Source organism: Labeo rohita, chromosome 13 (genome assembly GCF_022985175.1).
Source record: "Labeo rohita strain BAU-BD-2019 chromosome 13, IGBB_LRoh.1.0, whole genome shotgun sequence".
Taxonomy (NCBI): Eukaryota; Metazoa; Chordata; class Actinopteri; order Cypriniformes; family Cyprinidae; genus Labeo; species Labeo rohita.
The window spans coordinates 35,953,821-35,971,869 of NC_066881.1; the positions used below are offsets into that span (position 1 = coordinate 35,953,821).

General features: G+C 33.4%; 1 protein-coding gene across 1 annotated transcript in view; it reads right to left on the reverse strand.

Moving 5' to 3' along the window:
- Nucleotides 1-18,049, reverse strand: part of LOC127175366 (inositol polyphosphate-5-phosphatase A) — a 168,819-nt gene that overhangs the window by 129,665 nt on the left and 21,105 nt on the right. The window contains exon 2 of the mRNA XM_051126400.1: nt 3,802-3,843. Coding sequence (XP_050982357.1) covers nt 3,802-3,843 — 42 coding nt within the window. The remainder of the gene's footprint in view (nt 1-3,801; nt 3,844-18,049) is intronic.

The window sequence follows — 18,049 nt, forward strand, 5'->3', positions numbered from 1 at the left end:
TTCTCTCTGTGGAGTGACGAGCCTGTTTACTTTAGCTGCATTTAGCCGTGTTTAGCTGCTAAACTTACTAACCAGCACATTATAAGGAAAGACGATCGCAAAGATTCATAAAAAAACCCTTATACTCACTTCTGCTGTAAGTGAAGCTGGATCATGAATGATTCGCGTGAACACAGACGGATATATGTAGATCGGGAGGCGCATTCCCTTCACAAACAAACGTAATCCACTGCATCTTCAGCGGCTCAGATGTCGGGAGTAAATGACGACCACTATGTTCATTATTACATCCAGCAACACAACACCTCAATCACTCAATCAGAGATATTCTTGTCTAACTTACATCCCTGCTCCGGCATCGAAACAAAGAGGTCGGACTGTTACAGCTGATCTGAGGTAAGACGCTCATGTCAATCAACTATTGTGGGAGTGGCCTCTGTCATGTGACGCCACAACGACAGGCATCTGAGAACGGCTCGATTTGAAAAAGGGGATATTATTTTTACAGATTAATTAAAAACCACTGCATGGATTTTTATCATTATAGGGTAGATTTGTACATGCACTGACAACACACATTAACGTTCAAACAACATGTAATAGTGAACTTAGCATCTGATGACCCCCTTAAACTCATTCAAACTAAACATGATAATCGAGAAACATGCTAGTAGCATGCTAATCATGCTGGAAACATGCTAGTAACTTTGCTAAGCATGGTAGTAATACGCTAGTAACTTGTTAATCATGCTAGAATCATGGTATCAACCAGCTAGTAACATGCTAATCAGGCTTGAAACATGATAGCAACATGCTAGTAACTTGCTAATCATAGGTTAGGTTAGGTTAACTTTATTTGTCTCCCATGGGATAAATTTTGGCTTGGACAGAGGGTGTGCTACATAAAAGACATAACACTAATTAAAAAAAAAAAAAAAAAAAAAAAAAAAAAGTTGTACAATTTCACCAGATGAATTTATGCAATTAACACTCCCACACTAATCAATCGCTTAACAATTTTCTGGGGAATAATAAAGTCAACACAAAAAAAAAAATGAAGTCTGTAATTGAGTCTGCCACCCTATCAATGCTTGCATCCTTAAAGAAGATATCCCAGTCTGTGCAGAGAAGGCAACCCTTCAGCTCCTCTGTTTTTTCCCTTGTCCAAACCTTCACAGTTTGCATTTCAGGTTTAAAGGTCTTCATAACTGACCGGTGAGTTGGAAGCAGGTGAATAACATTGCGGTCAGAGTTACTGAGGGGTGGTCTGGTTTTCGCTACATAGGCATCCCTGATATTACCATAGCACTTGTCGAGAATGTTGTTATTCCTAGCGCTGCACTTCACATACTGATAGAAACCAGGCAATGTTTTGGTCAAACTGCAATGATTAAAATCACCGAGTATCAGCATAGGTGCATCGGGTTTACTCTGGAGCAGTTGGTGAACGCGGTCCATGATCTGCTTAGCTGCTCTATTGGCATTCCCACTTGGTGAAATATATACCACACACACAAAAATGTTAGTAAATTCCCCTTGCAGGTAGTGTGGTCGCAGGGTAACGCACAGCAGTTCGAGATCAGGGTTACATAGTTTCTCTCTTGTTGTAACATTGTGAAACCAACTATCTCTTATATAGAGACACACACACCCTCCTTTAGTTTGACCTGAATTTGCATCTCTGCCCAGTCGTAATCATGTCACAAACATGCTAGTAACATGGTAATCATGCTAGCAACATGTTAGCAACATGCTAATCATTATCTCAACATGCTAGTTACGTTAATCATGTTATTAACATACTAACAACATGCTATCTTTCTATCTAATCTTTAAAACTACTTTAAACTTCAAACTACTTCAAACTTAAAACCTTCAAACGTCTAGCTTTTAGAACTTTTTAAACTTCCTGTTTTAGCTTTCTCAAGCCAACTTCAAAGTTTGTCTTGACAAACTTTATCTAGTTAATATTACTAGTTAGATCTCTAGTTAGAATTATATTTTTATTTTTATATTTTCCGTTTTAGAAATGTTGCTGTGTTTGTCAGTTTATGTCTGCATAAAATGTATAAAAAAAATTATATCTATATAAAAGGTTTTAAGGCTTTAATTAATTGCCGTTTCAGGTGTTTTAGCACCGGGTTAAACTGAAAGAAAAAGAAATGCTGCCTTGGTAAGTAGATGAAATAATGTTTTTTGTTTGTTTGTTTGTTTGCCTATTTTATTTTATTTCGGTTTACATTTATTTTGTCAAGTTACGAAAATGTTCTTTAGGGTTTCGGTTTACATTTTAATTTTTGTTTTAGTTAACGATAGCAACCCTGTCACTCACAGGCCTCATATTACACAGTTTAAGCGGCTTTATTCACAGACAATGAGTCTCAGGGTTTCTCAGTATCAAACTAAACAACAGCTGAAAATCTGCTGATATGATGTGAGAAACCAACACGAGACACAGAGAGACGGAGAGAATAAAATAAAGCAGCTTTCCATGACGTCACTGCAGCTCAAGCTTGGCAGGAGTTTACAGGCCTTCCCCGAACACACACTCTCACACACACACACACACACACACACACACACACAATCACATGATGCACTCCCAACAGCCCGTTACTGTTACAGCAGAGCTTCAGTCAGAACATGAACTCATGAACACACATGCTATCAATACAATTAATACTGCAATCAATCATTCTGCTCAGGGACAATCACTTCAGGCTGTCATTTATGACATATGTAACTCTAACATGTTTTGCCAAAACTATTCTGTCATGTCATGAAAAGCTGAAAAGAACTGCCTTTATTAGTCATTTAAAAATGATATGACGCTTTATATACTGTATACAAATAACAAAAGATCAAACCACACGGCATTTGAACACTTCACAAAACTGTTACTTTTTAAAAATATATATCTACTATAATCATATTGTTCAAAAATACCATTTTGTTTGATATTTTGTATCTAACGCTGCTTCATATTTTTGTGAAAAATGTCATACATTAACATTTAAAAGGTTGATTAGAATATACAAGAGATTAATACTTTTATTCTTCAAGGATGCATTAATAAAGGCATTTCTAATGTTCCAAAAGATTTCTATTTTAAATAAACGCTGTTGTTTTGAACTTTCTATTTATCTGTGAATCCAGAAAAATAAAACGTATGACAGTTTCCACAAATATATTGGGCAGCACAACGGTTTTCAACACTGATAATATTGTTAGAATGACACACATTTCTGAAACACACACACTCTCTCAGAGGACGGGAGTGTTGAGCAGAAGATTCAATGTCAGTGTGTTTTTTCTTTTGTCAGTCAAAATAAGCAGGTAAATACTGTGAGTGGCAGGGAAATCAGTGTCCCGTGCAGGTAAATGCAGGTAAAAATCAGCCCTGAAGTGACAGCAGCTCAGAGCCGCGAGTTTGATTAGGAAATGTGTTAGTAAATCCTCCGTGAGATCAGAAACACTGAACACATGCAACAACAACAAACAAACTCTACAAAACAAACAACACAAAGTACTGAATCTGGTGTTGAGAATTGTGAAATTTCACTGGTATCTAAAATGTTTATATAAAATAGAAACCTTATTTCCAGCAAAATATACTTGATATATAGCCTATATATATATATATATATATATATATATATATATATATATATATATATATATATTAAAAAATGCCTATGCATCAGTCATAAAGCTGAGTGAGCACAGGAGCCAAACAAATGCAAGATTCACAGGAGGGGCGGGGCCTGTCAAACAGATGATGAGATTTGAAGAGTTTCTTACCTGGCAAAACTCCCGCAGCCACGTCTTCTGTAGGTTCTCCGGCTGAAAGAGAAAAGAGAGACGGATTCAGTCAGACGTTTCAGTGATAATTTTAGTGATAATGACAAGATTTGGTGACTTCCACTGAATTCAGAGTGCACATTAACATTTTATGCTGAAATTCTCAGTAAATGTCAGGTGAAAAAACAACAACAACAACAAAAAAAAAAAAAAAACAACATAAATTGATTTCTCTCAAATCTTTGTCCAATTCAGGGTCATTATCATAACTAAAACCATAAAAAATAAACATTGATTTAAAAATGAAATAAAATATTTAAAAAAAAGCTTAAACTTCTTTTATTTAAACTAGCTGACAAGGCAACATATAACGTTTCAACAGAAGTTTTAAAATAACAAACCAAAAATTAATAAAATAACTTTGATGTAAACATAGAAAAACCGGATTAAAAATGACGAAAACAACAAAATTACAAAAACTAAAAATTAAAACAAAAACAGAAAATATAAAAAATGTAATTTAAATCAACATTCACAAAAACTGTAATAGTATATAAATTAAATTAAAATAGATGCAAACATTTAGAAAAACCTGATTAAAAACGGCAAAAACAACAAAATTACAAAAAATTAAAATTAAAATTAAAAATAAAATTTAATTCTACATATTAACAAAAATTGTAATAGTATATAAATTGAATTAAATTAACACAACTGAGGAATGTGTGCAACCTTACAGTTTCTGGCAGCCAGAGCAGTTTTTTTTCCATACTATGGACGTCAATGAGTGGGTTAGGGTAAATAAATGATGACAGAATTTTAATTTTTGGGTGAACTATTCCTATAAATACACTTAAACAGTGCGTCTGATATCGGCATGCAGTGACACGGATCATTCATACGGATGAAAGCATCTGTGACTCTACATGAATGAATGAATACTACAATAACTCAACTACAACAACAACCAACATTCTCCTGGAAACCTCACGTCTGTGCTGAGAGTAAATACAGGTGTGTTTGAGAGCATCAGTGTACATGTTATCATGTCTAAGAGTGAACGTGAGGTTTGAGCTACACACACACACACACACACACAGTGACTCTACCCACAGCACAAGACTATATAAGGACACACACACTGAACCCTGACATTACAGACACAGAGGAAAACACTGCACTAAATATGGCTTGCAGTCACACACACACACACACACACACACACACACACACACACACTGAGTGAAGCATGTGTTTGTAAACATGTGTTGAAACACTAAAACTACACAATACATTTCTACACACAATACTACACATTTCTCAAGACAACGTGAAACATTATTTTCATATTTAGTTTGACAGTAAACAAAAATAAAAAAGATGGGCTTGATTTTATTCATGATGAATTGACTGGATTTCATGTGACTATAAACAAAAAAAAAAAAACCTTGAAGGAATATTAATATTGTGACAAATATGTCCTGAAAAAAACATATTTTAAGGAAAAATGTACCTTTAAAATAAAGTCAAAATAAAAATGATGAGAATAAAGTTTGGAAAAAAAAAAAAAAAAAGTCAAATATTCAGAGAAAAAAAAAAGTAAAAATTGAGACTAACTAGCATTAAAAGAAAGTAAAAAATAAGACTGAGAATAGTTAAAGCAATACAATATTAAAGGCAATATAAATAATATAAAAAAAAAAAAACAGTCAAAAAGATTACAAGAATAACAGTCACGGTAATATTAGATAAAAAAAATAAGAGACTAATGTCATAGTATTACAAGAATAAAGTTAAAAACTAAGATTGCAAAAATAAATTTGAACCTAGATGAGAGTAGAGTCATAATATTATGAGAAAAATGCCAAAATAATAAGAACAAAGTCGAAAAGATTACAAGAATAAAGTTAACATGAGATTCAACTTTTTTTCTAATATTAAGAGAAAAATAAAACAAAACCATGAGAATATCGCTGAAACAACAGAATTTATCAAAATTATAATAAATCAAAATTACAAGAATAAAGTCATGGAAATATAGGAATAAACATTTAATATTTTGAGAAAAATGTAAAAATTACATTAAATAAGTTGTAACAGATTATGAGAATGAATTCAGTGCAGTATTACAAAAATAAATTATATGAAATAAAAAAACAATGCTCATGAGAATAAAGTTGCAGCAATACATGATCAAACTAATAATATTTTGCAAGTACTTTAGCCTATAATACAAATCTAAAAGTAAAAAAAAAAGGTTTTTGTATCAAATATGATTTATCTGTGCGTTTCTCTGATCAAAATGTTCAAGATATTCCTTGAAAGCTTGAAAAATCCTGAAAGGCGAAGAGATTGGAATCATGTTACGTGACTGCACACACACACACACACACACACACACACACACACACACACACACACACACACACACACACAGAGCAGAAATGACAGGATGATCGCAGGTCACTGCGGGTTCATCATCAGATCTGAGCCGCGACCTGCAGGAAAATCAGCTAAAGTAGGACTGAGCTCCTCCAGAGCTGCGGCTAAAAACACCAGCTTATCAAAAGTTAATTTGCGGTTAATTAGAGAGGGATCTCCACTGGAGGCCTGATGAAAATAGCAGCGCGTGCGCTCCTCCACCGATCCGGCCTGGTTTGCGCTCCCTCCGGGGATTCAGAGCGCTCGGATTTAGCCAAACGTATTTCAGGAGCGCCGTGAGAATATGCCTTTAAAAGGAGAGCGAAACCGCACGCTAAACACGGCGGAACAACAGCGAGCGCTGGGATAACAGGTACTTTCAGCAGGAGATGACAGACATGTGCCGCTTTTAGATCAAACTCCTTTCAATTCTGGAAACAGGAGCCGTTTCAGTTCCACGTGCCCTTAATCTTCATACGCCTCTATAATCGCTCACTACAAATCAGACTCATTACCAGAGAAACGCACGAAAAACACACATCAACCGCTGATCACGACACAATGCCGTGGTACTTTGATAGATACCGTAGTACTGAATGATTACTAAACCGAAGTATGTGGTACATCGTCTACATGACGACAAACAAGTGAAAAAATAAATGTTAAATCATAAATTGACACTATATAAAACAATTATAATTATGCTTTGCGGAAAAAAATAAACGCTGGTTACTTTGAAGAATGACCGTGGTACATCTCAAAGTGTTTTTGTTCATGACGATGCAGATTAGCTGATGATATAAAATACATGCAAACACACACATTCACACACACAAAGACATGCATACACAATCATACACACAGAAAAGCAAACAGAAATGTACACACACACACACACACACACAAAAATGGACACAAAGAAACTCTTACACATGCAAACACATACACAAACTGACACACGCAAATGCACACACACAAATAGACACATGCAAACACACACGTGGAAATGCACATGTAAACATGCACATATACACACACACACACAAACGGACACACAGAATCACACACTGAAACGTACACATAAATACGTACATGGGAACATTCACACACAAACACACACACACTTATCTGCACACACAATATAAAATGGACCTTTCTCACATTTCCGGGTTTCTCATAGCGGAAGTCGTCATAGTTGGGTAAAATCCAAGAGCAGTGAATGGGAGAGTACCACAAATATATTTTTTGCATTCCCATTTGCTCAAATAGCAAAGGAAAAACTACACGATACGGTTTTCACAACTTTCAATCAAAGGAAAAAATTGAGCTAGACTGATATCGGCAGTCAGAAGAGAGAACGATATCAAATTTACCCTCCCTCCCATAGACGCGGCATTAGAAACACCCTCGCATAGTGTTAACTAGTTTTTTTGTAACTTGATGAAAATGTGATATAATACAAAAAGTATATATGTTATAAATGTACATACATATTTTTAAAAATCGAAATATAAAAAACTTTTTAACAAAAAGGATTTATGATGATTTATGATGAAATGCGGTTGAAACGCATCACAACAGGCTTGTGAAAAGGGTCCATACACACACACACGCTCACATGTAAACTAGGGTCCTATGGAATACGTTTTATTTTTTTCCCAAATTCCGTTTTAATTAATTATTCTGGATTCTGTTTTTTTTCAATTTAATTTTTCTGGACTCCTTTTTAATGGTTAAATTAAACTGTATTAATAAAAAATCATGTCTAATTAATTAAAACCATGAAACTTGATAAATGACATGTTTTATTGTTACCAAATTCAGTGTTTTAGCATGTCTAATTATTTGAATGCATAAAAACAAGTTTTATTTATTCTTACAATAGCCTTGTGAAATGTTTTTTTATTGCTTATTCAAATGAAGGCATAAAACAATTTATTATTAACTTTTCATTAATGAAAAGTTTACTATTACAATTAAAACGCTGCGCTGAAAAAAAAAAATGTATGATTTAAAAAAGGTTTTAATAATTTTAGTAGTAGTATTAAGCACATTCTGCTGAACAACAGTAATGTAATTCAGCCACAACGTCTTCGAGTTAAGCCAAACTTTTATTTGACGGGTTGCTGTGAATACGTTTACATTTCTGTGCGTATATGATATGATGTTAGTTTATTTCTTTAATTAAAATTTGAAAAGTCTATTTGCAGCTTAATATTTACAAATACTAGTCCATTATGCATTTTATAAGTAAAGTGTTGCCCAAAGTTCTTTATTAACAGCAGCACTGCTTGTAATAAAGATTTAAATGCAAAAGAAAAGGTGTTTCTGTCAGTGGTAAGTTTTAATTTAGAATGTGATGATATGATTAGAATAGAATCATGATTTGAATGAAGTGTAATGACCTTCTTTTGATTAATCCCTACAACCTTTGACAAATTCCATGACATTCCACGTTAAACTGTAACTTCCGTTTTTATTGCTGGATTTAGTCTGTGTTTTCCGCATTGTAGAAATCACTGTGCCCTGCATATAAACACACACTCTACTGATCATTCCACTGATAGTTTATGCATAAATCATCATTCTGTCATCATTAATCTCCTCATGTTGTTTAAACCTGTATAACTTGTGGAACACAGAAGAGCAGCTACTGTCTGTTTATTATTAATAATTAATTACAATGATACCTGGATAAGTAAACTTTGAGTTGGCTTGAGAAAGCCTAGCCTGAAAGTGTGAAGCAGTTGTAAAAGTATTAAAGTTGATGTTGCTGTCATGATTTAGCACATTGCTTACATGATTTAACATGTTTTTAGCATTTTTCGAATGATTAGCTTGTTGCTTGCATTTTTATAGGCTGATTACAATGTTGTTAGCATGATTAGCAAGTTAATAACATGTATGTTATAACCCGATTAGCATGTTGCTAGCCTGTTTCTAACATGATTAGCATGTCAATAGTAGGGTTGGGTATCGTTTGGGGTTTTTCGATACCGGTGCCAAATCGATACTTTTAAAACGGTACCGGTGCCAAAACGGTGCCTGAACCGATACTTTTAAAAAAGCCACAAAGTGGTGGATGACAAGAATATATTTTTATTGGACAAAAAAGTTATTTAAATTGAACAATGTATTAAAAGTAAAAAAAAAAAAAAAAAAAAAAGAAGTAGTACTATACATTATTAAGTCAATGCAAAACGCAACAACAATAAAACCTAAGCCACCTAACCCAAATGCAATAATTTAACAGCTTAAAATTTCAACAATTCTTTCGCAGAAATATGACTATATGTGATGAGATCTGGGAAAACCCGTCGGATGTCGCGGTGGGACATTTCAGGAAATTCGTTTTTCATTAAATTATTATTCTATAACATCTTGTCTATCATCTCTGAAAATATCTCTTCGAAATTCACTTGTTTAGTGCAGAAAAATACACATTTATTGCAGTAGGCAGAAATGACTGTCTTTCTCCTATGTTAAGAACGCGCTGCGGAGGTGCTTTCCCTTAACACCACAAAAAGAGTTAACCTATCAAAATAAACCACGTAACATATTTAGTAAAGGCGTATCAGTTCACATTCTCCACCAGTCCTGTGTAAAGTACGGCAAGCAAAGTTATTTATTTATTTATGTATTTATTTATTTTAATATTGTGAGATGGCGGAGCACAACAACGCCGTCTAAAGTACTGCAGCTGCTCACTTAACCGATCTTACTCGTCTCAGTCTGCCCAGTTTTGGTGATGTCAGTGCCCTAAATGATGTTACGGGCTATTTCACATCCAGAGATGAAGGATCGGATGATGAAGTTACTAAAGAGGAGTCCGATGACAGTCTGTTTTATCACAGTGCGCGAACAGTTGCGCTGCGCTCGCTTTTACTTTAACAAGGTAGGCTGCATTATTTACTAAACATAAAATGGGTGATCAACGGAAAACAAACGTTAGTCTGTTTGTCTAATGATGCAGTAGCGCTCCTAACTTGACAGACAGCTCTCGTTAAACCCGTAAAGTGAAAGTCTCACTTTAAAGCCGTTTTTCTCAAAATCCCATTCCTGAAAATCATCGCTATCAGCCAACCTACATTCACGCGCTTCTCGGATGGTCTCATTTCCAGACGATTTGTGCTTTGAATTCGAAATGTGAAAATGGATAGTAACTACAAAGATGTCTTGGATTTCTATCATCAAAGCTTTCCGACGTTCACGTGAGTTTTCTCATTCCGTAAATAAATTTTCTGATCATTCTGACACCCCATGAATGCAGTATTTAAATTTAACTAGCGATCATGCATGTTGATGAATCAATGCTTCTACATCCGTGTCATAGCACCAGAAGACAAATATTTCAATCGACAGTTCAGGCATTTAAGTGGCACCGAAATTCGCGTTCTGATTCGGTCCGGTACATACCGGTCACATGGGTACCCATGGGTTTCGGTACCCAACCCTAGTCAATCGCTTGTTAGCATGATTATCATGTTGCTTGCATGTTTCTAGCATGATTAAAAAGTTACTAGCATGTTGTTAACATTATTAGCAAGTTACTATAATGTTGGCAAAATCATTAACAAGTTGCTAGCATGATTAACATGTTACTGGCATGTTGTTAACATGATTACCATATTACTAGCATGTTGCTATCATGTTTTCAAAATAATTAGCATGTTACTAGCATTTTGCTAGCACGATTAACAAGTTACTAACGTGTTGTTAGCATGATCAGCATGTTTCCAGCATATGGTTTAAGCTGAAAATAACTGGTTTAACCTTGGCTGGTCTTTTAGCAGGTCTCCCAGCTTGGCCAGCTAAAAAAAAAAAAAAAAGAAAAGAAAAGAAGTAGCCAAAACCACTTTAAACCACTTTAAAACCAGCCTGGGAGAGCAGTCAAAGCAGCCATTCAGCTTAGGCTGGTTTTAGCTGTTTTTTCAGTAGGGAGTTGTTAAGCTTTGCTGTAGTAAAAAAACAGCTCAGATGCACCACACGTCTCTTTGTGTAAAAGTTTTCATCCCCTCAGTGAAAGTCTATGGGTTTTTACAGTAGGTGGTTTTGATAGTCTGGTTTTCAAAAACCCATAAGCCGGATCAGTTAGTAAAGATATAGCAACTAACTTCAGACCTGAAGTTGAAGGTCTTCCATCTGAAGGTCTGACCCGAGTTTGGTGGTTGTAGCTTTAAAGAATATTTTGTAATTTCATTAAAACAAACTCTTCTGTCTCAGTGTAGTTAAACCTCAAGCTTTTATTTATGTGTAAAACAGTGGGGAATCCCTTTAAGGTTCAGTGAAAACAGGTTTACGAATGTGTCTCATTACAAATCCAGCGAAACGCTGTAATCATCATATATTCATGCTCAAATACAGTGGAAACCGCAGCATCTCCTGAAGAGCAGCGGTGCATTACAGCAAACAGAGGCGAACCTTTGACAAACGTTCGTCTGAACATCACATTCTGCCGACGCTCCGGAGCTGCTACGGTCTGAATCGCACTTCCAGAAAACGGGAGTTTACAGCGAGCCGGTCCGACGGGGTTTCGTTAAACAAACATCCCGCACTTACTGCAGGAACGTCCTGCTGGATCACCAGCTCATGCCAGACACGATTACAGAACAACACATGAGCAAACAGGCCTTGGTTTAGAATGAAATCAACATCTCAGTGTTTCATTAGCTGTACAGTAGAGAGGAGCTGGAGATCAGTGATGGACCGACTGTCAGAAAACCAGGACAGAGAGTCTAGAGAGACTCAGTGCTAAAAATACTGACAGAGAGACTGAGAGAGAGAGTGGGCGGGTCTCTACAGACCGATGCTCGTCTCTGATTGGCTGCTGGAATCTCTCAGTGGGAATCACTGGCTCTTGATTCTCATCACTCAGAGGACAAAGCTGTTCGAGACCTTGAGATCATGATTCGATTCGGATTCACAAGATCTGGATTCGATTCAATACTTGATTTGATTTAATGTTGATCTAATTTTATCTACATTTTAAAATCTCTCCTTAATTTAAGGCTGTACAACACAGGGAACCCTTTCAGATAAGAAATAAATTAAGAAATGTATTTTGAGAAAAATGAACTGTATACAGACCATTAAAAAAATAATAATATATTTTTTAAAATGTTTAATATTAAATATTCTAATTTTAAAAATATTTAAATTGCACATAAGGCAGTTTTTTAGTCCAATTTGTTGTTGGAGTAGATACAAATCAGTTTTATTTTAGTACCACTAAAATACTATAGTAGTTATGCATTTTGTATCAGTCTTTATTTTTATATTTTCCATACAGACACCATATAGGTTTAGCTGCTGCTGTACATCAAGTTAAATTAAATGAAAATAAGAAAAGTTGCTTTGGCAGCCAGCTGAAATAATTTTATTAATTTATTTTAATTTTTTAATGGTCTTAATTTAGTTTAGAGTTAAACTATTACAAAAATAAATACAATAAGAAACATATTTTGGGATAAAAAAATTAATTGCACATAAGGCAGCTTTTATATATTTAATGATATCATTTTTTTAGTCCAATTTGTTGTTGGAGTAGATACAAATCAGTGTTATTTTAGTACCACTAAAATACTATAGTAGTTTTTATTAATTTTGAATCAGTTTTTGTTTTTATATATATATAGAGAGAGAGAGTTTTAGCTACTGCTGTACATCAAGTTAACTTAAATGAAAATAAGAAATGCTGCTTTTGCAGCTAGCTGAAATAATTTCATTAATTTATTTGAAGTAATTTAATTTTAGTTTAGATATAAATAAATCAAATATATTAAAATCAATATTTAACATTATTTAAACACCTATCATAGCCATTATTTAAACATACATTAAATAATGTCATCACTAACAGGTTCAGTAAAAAGATAATAAATAATATTGAGCATACATTTATCAAAATGCTGACTATTTTGAGCTAACTACTGACTTTATGCTCCCTAAATATCTAAATAAAACACCGCAATCTCTCACACCACAATAAAGAACACAAAACCACATATTAAACTGATATAATTTTGAAATCTCAGACTTTATTTCATACTACTACTACTACTACTACTACTACTACTACTACTACTAATAATAATATATTTTTATTTATTTATTTATTGTTTGTTTGTTTGTTTACTGTAATTTTCTGCACTACAAATACTGTTTAAAGAAGTTCTGTTTACAAAACAACTGAAAACAGCACAGACTGAAAGACTGACCTTGAGGTCATTACAAAGAAGACCTTGATATCAAGAATCGAACGTGATATTGTGAAGCCAGCTCTAGGGCACAAGCTTGACCTTTAACCCCGAGCACGAGAGGTGTGTCACACCAAGCGTACCAGCAGTGAGCTTTCATAAGAAGCATCCTGTCAGTGGAAAAGTACACATGCAAAACACACAGAGAAAGACGCGCGTGTGCCGCATCTACGCAAACAAAACCGGCAAATAGAGAGCGGTGGACGATACAGTCACGCAAATGATATTGACTCTCCATCAGCTCAAATCAACAAGACCAGCTCATAACCGCGGACCTCGTTACGAGCATGTGCGCTTATATTTATACAGACACGTGCGTCGTGGGAATCACCGGACAGAGACATTTACTGTTTGTGCAAAACTCAATATTAATGTTTTCACATGATCGCTATACTAAACACATTCTCACAAAAGAGACTTTGAGTGGCTCACAGATGAGATCAGAAAAACAGAGCGTCTATTCAACACCAAACACACAACGAGTCGAGAGCAAACACGTGGATGCTTTACAGGACGTTCGGCGTCTAGATTTAATCGTCCTGATGATCTATTAGTGTACATTCAGATAAACCGCAGGTCTGATCTGATTTACGTACGATAATGAACACATACTACATCACAAACACTGTGTTTGTCATTTGGTTTACATGACATTCATCTGAATTTGGCTGCATTTCAGTTAGTAGCGAGGTATGAAAACACTAATAATCCAGATTTTAACCCTTGAGCGTGCAGGTTTGAAAAAGAAATGTTTTTGCATTTAGAAATTAGACTGAAAGGACATACATGTGCATGTGGGTGCTGTACGATATTGACAAAACAAGTTTCTGGTATTTCATTATGTGTTCATTTAGTTATTTTAGTATCTTTGAGACACTATTATGGTTTTTATTCATAGATTACATTAGGTTATATTTTTGTGCATTCATTTTAGTTCAAATATTAGTCATTTAAATGTTTGCCTTTGTCACTTATTAGTTTTTATTTAATTTACTTCCCATTTTTATTTTTTTTATTTTTTTTTTTTTTATTATTTTTTTTAGTTGTTTTAGTACTTCTACGAAAAATAAAAATGTGAACTAGCTAAAATAAGTTTAAGCTTGTTTACATTTTATTTTAGTTAATATTTATTTATAATAATGATAATAATAATAATATAATAATAATAATGAATCTATATTATTTATAGATTATCATAATTTTTTTTTGGTTACTTTTTAAAGTTTTCTTATCTATATAGTTTTAATTTATTTTATTTCACTTTCAGTTCTTTTAGTACATAAAATAAAAATGTGAACTAGCTGAAATAAGTTTAAGCTTGTTTATTTTATTAGTTAATGTTTATTTATTTAATAATAATGATAATAATAAATCTATATTATTTATAGATTATCATCATTTTTATTATTAGTTATTTTTAAGCTTTTTTTGTCTAACAGTTTTAATTTATTTTATTTCACTTTTAGTTGTTTTAGTACATAAATACAAATGTGAACTAGCTCAAATAAGTTTAAGCTTGTTTATATTTTATTTTAGTTAATGTTTATTTATTTACAATAACAACAACAACAATAATAATAAATCTATATTATTTATAGATTATCATCATATTTTTTTTTGTCTAAATAGTTAATTTATTTTATTTCACTTTAATTTTAGTACATAAACATTAAAATAAAATACAAACAAGCTTAAACTTACTTCAGCTAGTTCACATATTTTAGTTTATTTATAATAATAATTAATAATAATAATAATAATAATAATAATAATAATAATAATAATCTATATTATTTATAGATTAGCATCCTCATTATTTATATATTATATAATATAAATGATACATTAATAATAAATATCATAAATCTAAAACAAAATATTAACATAAATATACATATTATAATAATATACAAATAACTGTATTATTATTATTATTATTGTTGTTATTATGTGGATTGTCTTACTGGTGTTTTCAGGCATATTGTAAGGTTTAAAGTGCTTGAGTCCTAATTAATTACCGCAAAAAATGTTGTAATAAAACTAATAACAGGGCAAAAGCAGTATAACACAAAAGCATCTCTGGTGAAAGCACAGAAAAGGAAACACATCCAGCAAACATGTATACATTCCCATGCATGAACACAAACATCACACTGAGATTATTGCTGCAACCTAATTACAGATGGAGCTGGATGTGCAAGTAAACATTTGATGCATGCAAACCTGAGATCCTCTAAACACGTCTAAAGTGAAGTTTAATCACTTCATTACGGTCAACCAAAGTATTACTCTAAATAAACCTGCTGGTTTACAAACAGAGAGAATCAGAGGCTCAATCTCAGAGTTTATCTGATGCTTTCTGATGTGTCCATTCCTACAGAGAGAAACAGCAGAGAGGAATCAGAAGAAAACCAATGAACAAGCGATAGAGTCACAATCATTAGTCTGATTACTGATGATTTACAGCATTGACACTTCAGAATCAGAATCACATAAAACACACACACACACACAAAAACACACTCTATCAGACTGATTTCACACACATTCACTATCTGATCTGAAACAGGATGTGTCAGATAACACTGCAGGAAGCTCATAGTTTTAGCAGTAGATCAGGATTCCTGATGAAACAAAAGAACACAAGCGTTTGCGTTCATCAGTCACACACGGAGCAAAACACAAGGCGTTACAGAAATAAAACATGTGCAGAAGTGTCATTTAAAGCAGTCAGACAAATGAGCGGCGCAGTAATTCAGCTCCTGCCGTCACATGGACGACCGTGATATACTGGAATAAAGAGCCAAAGTGGCTGAAAATAGAGTGGAAAATCTCCGGCTGATGCTCTAGAGCAGCGTTTCTCCAGTTATGGCCAGAGCGGCGCGGATCAGAGGTCAGGACTGAACTCAGAGATCCCAGCGGGCCGCACCGATGCATTCTGGGACAAACACGTGCTCACGGACACACACGCTCTGTCAGACGTGATTAGTGAGGGAATTATTTTTAGGAACTGATCGTCATCAATAACTGTCAGAAGGCTTTCAGAAAAAGAAAACATATTTAATATTTAATCACATATCACGCATACACATTATATCCACAAATGGTTTACAGTCTCGGAAGACTCATAAAAAACTCAAATAGCCACTTACAAGAAAAGGTCACTAGCATTCAGCATTACGGTATGCACTACTAGTTAAACATGTGGACACAGTCGTATTTTAGAGTACCAGTAAAGTCATCAAAACTATGAAATAAAACAGAGAAAAATAAAAAAATATTTATATAAAATACTATTATTATTCTTTATTAATAATATTAATAATACAAGTATTATGATTTTTTAAAATGATAATAACAACAGTATTAATATTCATATTAAAAAAAATAAAATTCTAGATTTACAATTGTAATATACATTTACATAATTAAAAATATTTGTTGCCTAAAAAAAAATAAATAAAATAAATAGTATTTAATGTTTATATAAAACATTATTATTATTATTATTTTACAAACGTAATATCTAAAATAAATAAATAAAAAGTATTGTTTTATCATCAATGATAATAATAACAACAACAACAACAACAACAATAAATTGCAGATATTTATATTTTTATTTATTTTAATGAATATATTATTAATAATATATATACAGAAATTTTTATTATTATTATTATTATTATTATTATTATTATTACAAGCATCCAACATATAACAAATAAATATATAAATCAATAAATAAAAGTATTATGCTTGAATCAATAATATTATTAATAATAATAATAAATTATACTTATTTATTTAAATGAACGTATTATTAATAATGAATAAATTTGTTTTCTAAATAATAAAATTACAAAATTATGTAATGACTGAAAATAAATTGTATTTGATATAATTTAAATAATTTCATCAGAAGCGTTCTGATCAAAAAGCTTTTAAGGTCACAAGAATCACAAATTCAGTGTGTTTGACTGCTAGTGTGTATAGTGAAGTACCACAGTATTACCATAGTACTGTCACAGTGGATCTGTATAAGGGTCTTGATGAAAGCTAATGCTGTGCAGGATGTGACAGCCGACCCTCATGCAATGACTCAAGGACGCTCTAAAAATACAGCATTGTTGCATTATGACCTTATGACCTTTCACCTATACTTGACCTCTGACCTACGTTAGGTACAATATGAGTACGGATGAGAACCGCTCAGAATGACATCTACAAGACACTAGTTTAAACGGGCCAGACTAAATCAGTCCTGCATTATTTACAAGACAGAGGAAAGAAAACCAGGGCAACGAAATTTACATTAGAAAGCTGCTCTAGTTTTACAGTCTCATAAACACACAGACGTGTGGAAGAACAGCATCACGTGCGCTCCGTCCTGATGGACTTCTGCTAAATAGAGAAAAACACACTCCACGTCTCAAAGTGTAAACAGGAAACGCTCACAAAGCGAGGAGATGTCACACCCAGAGAGAACAACTGGACTTCCTGTTCGTCCTGATACTGAACCTTCCATCACATCAGTCCAGCTCTTAAGACGTGAAAAGCTATAAATAAAA